Here is a 6,257-nt window from a genome sequence, read left to right as displayed (position 1 = left end):
GCGTTCACGCCCGCGCGGCGGGGGCGGGGACGGCGGCGGCGGCGGGGCCGAGCACGGGCACTGGGGCGCAGGGGGCGGCGCGTTTGCCGAAGAGGTGCTCGAATTGCGGCGGGCTGTTTGCCAAGCTGTCGTCCTGCTCAGCCTGCCACACTGTGCATTACTGCAGCAAGGAGTGCCAGGTGGGCACAGGTGTTCTCGGCGGGCGGGGTGGGGCTGGTGCTTTCAAGGCATGTGTCACGCATGCCATGCCTCAAGCATTCATGTATCGCGTTTTGGTGTGTCTCTGTAGATTAATGGTGCCTTCCCGTTTTGATATGAATTGTGTACCCCTGCCCCTCCCGCATTGCGCCTTCAGACCGATCACTGGAAGCTGGTGCACAAGCTGGAGTGCAAGCTGCTGCGGGAGCAGCAAGGGTCGGCGGCCGCGGCGGCGCCGGCGCCGGCGTGACGCGTTGCGGCAAGGGCTGGGTGTGTGTTTGACCGTGGCGGGCGAGCTGCGAGTTGCGGGCAGAGTTGCAATGTTGAGTTCCAGTGCATTCATTTTGTGCGTCGAACAAAAGTACACCTCTGATACATTGAGTCGAAGTCAGTTGGATGGGACGATGATGGCCAAGTTGAACTCAATAACCACCTGCACAGTGAGTCCTGTTCACACAGTTGAGGGGTGGGTATGCATGGCAGTCAGAGCCTTTCTTTTGGCCGTGCTTGTTGTCCTGCGCTTGCTGTCAAGAGGTGCACCAGGGGAGCGAAAGGGGCGCTTCATCCACCGTCTGCCGGCGGCACTGCGTATCCCGGCGGGCACCACAGTGGTCGCCGCCACGTGGCAGCGGTCGCCGCCACGTGTTGTGGAGTGTCCCGGGGAGCTTGCATGAAGCGAGTTGGGTCAAGAGGGCACTGTAACCATAGGCTGGATGGCTGCAGGAGCACACACCAGCAACTAGCAGTTCACACAGACTCACTGGCACAGCAGGCCGCGTCAGAGCAGCCGCAGCTGGCGGTGCGTAGCGGGGGAAGGCAAGTTGCGTGATGGGCGGACCCGCCCGCAACCAACACGCAGGCACGCCAAATGAGGTGTGGCACAGCCAATTCAGACCTAAGTGAGCGCCCTGTTTGAGGTGCGGCGAGCCCTCAAGATGCGGCGAGCCAGCCTGTGTTGCCGTCCGCGGCGTATCCGCTGCGCTCCCTCAGCAGCTGCTCGGAACGGTGAAGATCGTCATAGAGAATGCCTGCGCCGTTTGGGCCGTTCCCCAGCTCCCATGCCTGATATGACTGCAACTCATCGCCACCGCCGACCAGCAAGTGTCCATCAACCTGAGGGTTGAGTAATCGCCGCAGGCTGAAACGGGTGTGTGCGCCCCCTGAGCTGACCTTCAAGGACGGGTGTGGTTGATCCCCTGAGCCGACCCTCAAGGACACATAAATTAAGCCTCACGCGTAAAGCTGCGGTACACCAGATACTTGTACGCTATCCCGATCCCGTTGCGGCAGCCGGGCTGTCGTGAAATCGCTGGTATCTGCATAAACGGAGTCGCTATGGATATTACGCGCTTATTATGATTATATCAGTGATGTGGGGTCCTGCAGCACTGCTACGTCGTAGATTCCGCGCTGCGGCCGGTACTGCCCGGCACTGCCATCCGCCCTGTTTCGCATCGCTTCGAATGCATAGCTGTGAGGATGACGCCTCGGTCGGGTCACATGATCAGGTTGAGCTACAATTGCTTGGTACGCGTGTGTGTGTGCCACGCCCAAGAGGAGAGCAGCGGCCGCGCGGACGGTCTGCAGGCGCACTCACCCGCTGGCGGCCGCGGCGCCTGCCGGGCACAGCAGTCCGGCGAGGCGAACACTGCGACAGGTGTGCGTGCTTTGGCGCCTGAGTGGCCTCGCACGTAGCAAAGATTTTGGTCACCACCTGCTTGCGATATGGTGGTGCGCCGCGGCGCCGATGTGGCGAGGTGTAGTGTGACCAAGCCTCGGGCGATGACTCATGCGTGCCTGATGACAGCATTGACGGAATCTGGAGCCATCAGCTTGACAGCGCGCAGCGCAACAATTAAAGATGATGCTTTTTTGCCAGAAGCACAAGATTAGGCTTGCACACTTGCTCTGATCATCACATTGCTGCAGAACACATCTGAGCCCACCAGATCCTTAGTGTTTCCCTCGTTTGGTTGTTTCGCCGCGCATCAAACGGCAACCATGATGCTGTCCCACTCCGCCGCACGCCGCGCGGCCGCCGCGCCCTCCAAGGCCCGCCCCGCCCCCGCGCGCCCCGCGCTGCGCCCCCGCCGCCCGCTCGCCGCCGTGCGCGCTGCCGGTGACGTCACCGGGGGCGCGGCCGGCGGCGGCGAGGACGACCGCGAGCGGCTGGCCCACGAGGTCTTGAGGGCAGAGAGCTTTGAGGCACTGCCCAATGACCTGAAGGCAGCCGTGGCCGAAACCGCCGGCGGGGAACAGGTGGGCGCGCACCTGCTACTAACCTGGCTTGCTCGCATGCATCTGATTGCGCGGAGCCGCGCCGTGGAGCGCCCGGGCACGGACGCGGCGGCGCTCGCAGCTGCCGATTCCGCGCGCCGTGCGGCCTGCACCGGCGGCTGTGCCGTGTGCGCGCTGGTGGCGGTATCACTTGGTCTCACTGAAGGCGTGCTGCAGTGAAGCCGTGCTGCAGTGTCGTTAACACTATGTGAGGCGAATCCGGGCCTTTGCTAGGTGCACGACGCGGACGCCCGCGGCCGCGCTCGCTCGCTCGCCCGCCGTCTCGCCCGTCTGCACCCCCCCGTAGCACTCTTCCGCCGAGAGCCTGTGCATGGAGGGCTTTGCCAAGCAGCTGAGTGAGTCTGATCTCGAGGAGTACAAGAAGCAGGTGATCAGGAGCAGGAGTGATGCCTTTTTGTGGGGTTTAGGGGTTTTTAGGGGCGATTGAGGCAAAAACAGGCACATTGGAAAGTCGACGCGAATGCGGATAGATGGTAATTGTGTCAATAATGGGAGCGGGGCACCCCCCCAAAACACAAACACCAAACGCCCACATCATTGCCAAAGCATGGTGTCAGCGGCCAACGCCAACACCCCAACGCCGGCTTCAGGGTCTTCGCCTCTAGCCCACGGTGCCGTCGCCCGCATATGCACATCCCCGCGCCGCGTGCCGGCCCCCGCGCATCACGTCTGCCGCTGGCCGGGCTCACCCCCGCCCACGCAACCACGCGCCCTCCCAGCAAGCTGCAGCATCCTCTGAGTCCACCCCGCCCTCCCAATTCCCCTCCCACAACCCCGCCTTTGTCATCTGCAGGGCTCCGGCCTGCCGTTTGACTTCCAAGACGACCCGGCGGCGCTGCCGGACGACGAGTCGGCCCCCATCGGCGCCGACGCCCGCGGCGACGCCGGCGGCGGCGCTGCCGATGTGAAGTCTGCGTAGGCCACCAGCGGCCCGGATGGCAGGTTGCGACAGCTGGGCCCTCCCGACAGTCACACGAGCAGGCCAGAGGCGCTGAGGGGATCTGCGCCCCCGGTTTGGTGCAGCTGGGCCTTGGGAGTTGGATTGGTGGCTGGCTGGAGCTGCAGGAAGAGTGTTTGAGTTTCATAGTGCAGGCAAGAAACCCGAGAAGAGCGTGTTGTGTTGAGTTGTTACCCTGTTTTGTTGGCAGGGCTAGCCAAGCCGGCGCGGCCGGGGCCTGGTGCGCCCTCGGCTGTCAGGCGCGCCGAGGTGGCAGGTGCGCGCTTCGCGCGTGTGCCCACTGCTGGTTTTTGCGATCGTTGATGAGAGACGAAACACAGTAACTGATTGCGACGAGCTGGCATCAACGTCAAACAACGAAAACTGCACATTCTGCCTCATTGAGGCCAGCCGACGCAACGAATTACGCGGCGACATCACTTCTTGAAGAAACCCCCAAACCCCTTCCGCTGCTTCTCCTCCGCTGCTTTGAGCCGCTGCTTGTTGACTGCCCGCTCTCGCTCCACGTCCGCCCTCAGCGCCGCGTCCGCGCCCTCGGCCGCCGCCAGCAGCTCCTCTGCCTCCTCAAAGTCCCCCTTGAGGGAGAGCGCCTTGGCCTTGCGCAGCATGATCTTGGGGGGGGGGAGCAGGAATGAGTTGGGTGGTTTGGCGTGCCATTGCGGGGGAGGGGGAGCAGGCGTCAGACAAAGTGTGGAGAGGTGAGGGGGCAGAACCCGGTGAGCCCAAGTTAAACCACAAGCAAGGCCGGTAGGGCTGGCAGGAAACGATGCAGGGTCGAACAGCCGTCTTCAGTGCGCGCAGGCAGCCGCCACGGCAAACGCAGTAGCCACTGCGGCAGCGGCAACAGGCCCCCCCCTGCATCCGTCCTCAGCGGCGGGTAACACGTTGCGGTCACCGTGCGGACCCTCCTCCCGTACACTGCACGCTGCTGCAGCCAGCAGGACGCCGTACAATTCAGTGTTCCCCGCCCTTAAACGCACAAACTCCAAAGAGCTCGCGCACCACACACAAACACACACACACACACACACACACACACACACACACAAAGCGCCCCACCTTGCCGCTCCCAGGCTCGAGCTTTAGCGCCTTGTCGCACCACTCCACCGCGCGCGCCGCCTCCCCCGCCCCCAGCTCCGCCAGGGCCAGGTTCCCCAGCGCCGCCAGCTTGAAGGCGTCGGCCCTGTCCACCGTCGCCTCGTCCTCAAAATCGCGCGTCGAGTCCACCAGCTGCAGCACCCGCTGGTACCTGCCGGGCGGCGGTTTCGCCGCAGCCGTCCACGGCCAGCGGCGGGGGAGGGGGGATGAGGCCGGCCGGCTGCGGGCGGCGGCCGCGGCGCGGTGTCGCAGTACAACATTGACAGCCGCGCAAGCTGCGCACGAGCACACCCTGGTCCCAGACAAGCGCAAGCGCAAGAGCGGGCCGTTGCGCCGCACCCCCCAGACCCAGCCCCTCCCACTCCCCGCCCACCTGTTAGCCGCGTACTTCCATTTTCCGGCCTTGTAGAGCGCGTTGCCCCGCGCCTTGAGGCGCTCCAGTATCGCCCAGCGCTCCGCCCACTCGAGGTTCTGCCAGTGTCCCTCCTTGTGGAAGTCCAGCAGCTCGATCTCAAACTCGACGACGTCATCCTGACTCACGCCCGCCGGCGCGTCGTCGCGCCCCTGGGGGGATGTTGAGGACCGCACGGTTACGATAGGGTTTTAAGGGGGGCCTTGGTTGTGGCGCTGATTAGAAGATGAATACACCCACCATAACTGCAACGCGGGCCGCCTGGCCGTGGCAAAGAAGCGCCGGGTGCCGCCGTGCCGGGGGTCACGACAGGCGTGCTGCGCAGCAGGACCCACACCACCTGGAACTGCACTGCCACGCCGGCTCCAGCATTTGAAGGGAAATCCCAGCACTGGGCCCGTCAACCCCCTGATAACCCACCACAACCCACAACACCACCCCCGCACCTGATACGCGTACCGCGGCTGCGCCACCGCGCGCGCCAGCTCCCCGGGCACCATCAGCCGCGCGCACAGCTCCACAGCTTCCGGCAGCTCCCCACACCCGGTGTCAACCTCCAGGGGCGCCCCTGCCCCCGCCCCCGCCGCTGTCGCCTCCCCCGCCGCCGCTGCGCTGTCGTACGCCCAACCGCCGCCGCCGCCGCCGCCGCCGCCGCCGCCCTCCAGCTCCGTGGCCCCGGGGCGGTGCGGGCGTGCGCGGTAGTGGAGCTTGACTGTGGTGTCGTTGAGGGGGCAGTCGATTGGGAACTCGCCGCGGCCGGCGCGGATGCGCCGCTTGAGCACGCCGCCGTCGCCGGCCATGTCTCGGACCTAATCGGCGCATCAGTGGGGTGGGCGGATTGTGGGCTACGGCTTGAGAGTGAGCGGGAGGAAGGCAATCCGTTTGTTGGCGTCGGGACGGCCACCGGCGCGCGCTGTGGTTTCGTGGGGATAAGCGTGCGGGTGGGCTGTTTAATCCACACCCAACAGCGGCCCATTTCCAGCAGCAGCAGCAGCAGCAGCAGCAGCAGCAGCAGCAGCAGCAGCGGCAGCAGCAGCAGCAGCGGCAGCAGCAGCAGCAGCGGCAGCGGCAGCGGAAGCGGTAGCAGCAGCAGCTTGCATGCTTTCAAACAGGGACGTGACACGACGCTCCTGTGACACGGACTCTCGCCCAAAAAGACGTGCAAGCACATGTGCACGCACACATCAACAAAGTCAGCGACCGCGCACCTGCACCAGCTGCAGCAGCTCGATATCCAGCTCAACCTGCTCCGTCCCCGCCGGCGGCGCCGGCACCACGCACGCGCGCCGCGGC

The 6,257-nt window shown here is 65.0% G+C and overlaps 2 protein-coding genes across 2 annotated transcripts; one reads left to right on the top strand and one right to left on the bottom strand.

The window, feature by feature from the left end:
• Positions 1 to 2,199: 2,199 nt before the first annotated feature.
• MNEG_12895 (hypothetical protein) lies at positions 2,200 to 3,415 on the top strand (the record flags this gene model as incomplete). The annotated part of the gene is made up of 3 exons (XM_014038634.1): positions 2,200 to 2,457; positions 2,783 to 2,863; positions 3,290 to 3,415. 3 exons carry the CDS (start codon positions 2,200 to 2,202, stop codon positions 3,413 to 3,415), a joined length of 465 nt encoding a protein of 154 aa, XP_013894088.1.
• Positions 3,416 to 3,870: 455 nt separating this feature from the next.
• MNEG_12894 (hypothetical protein) lies at positions 3,871 to 5,764 on the bottom strand (the record flags this gene model as incomplete). Its single annotated transcript, XM_014038633.1, has 4 exons — positions 3,871 to 4,065; positions 4,514 to 4,703; positions 4,926 to 5,116; positions 5,411 to 5,764. The coding sequence occupies 4 exons, from the start codon at positions 5,762 to 5,764 to the stop codon at positions 3,871 to 3,873; spliced, it is 930 nt and encodes a 309-aa protein (XP_013894087.1).
• Between the last annotated feature and the right edge of the window lie 493 nt (positions 5,765 to 6,257).

This window comes from Monoraphidium neglectum (genome assembly GCF_000611645.1).
Source record: "Monoraphidium neglectum strain SAG 48.87 unplaced genomic scaffold scaffold03500, whole genome shotgun sequence".
Classification (NCBI taxonomy): Eukaryota; Viridiplantae; Chlorophyta; class Chlorophyceae; order Sphaeropleales; family Selenastraceae; genus Monoraphidium; species Monoraphidium neglectum.
Note: the sequence above shows the minus strand (reverse complement) of the source record. Positions and strands in the feature narration are given on the sequence as shown.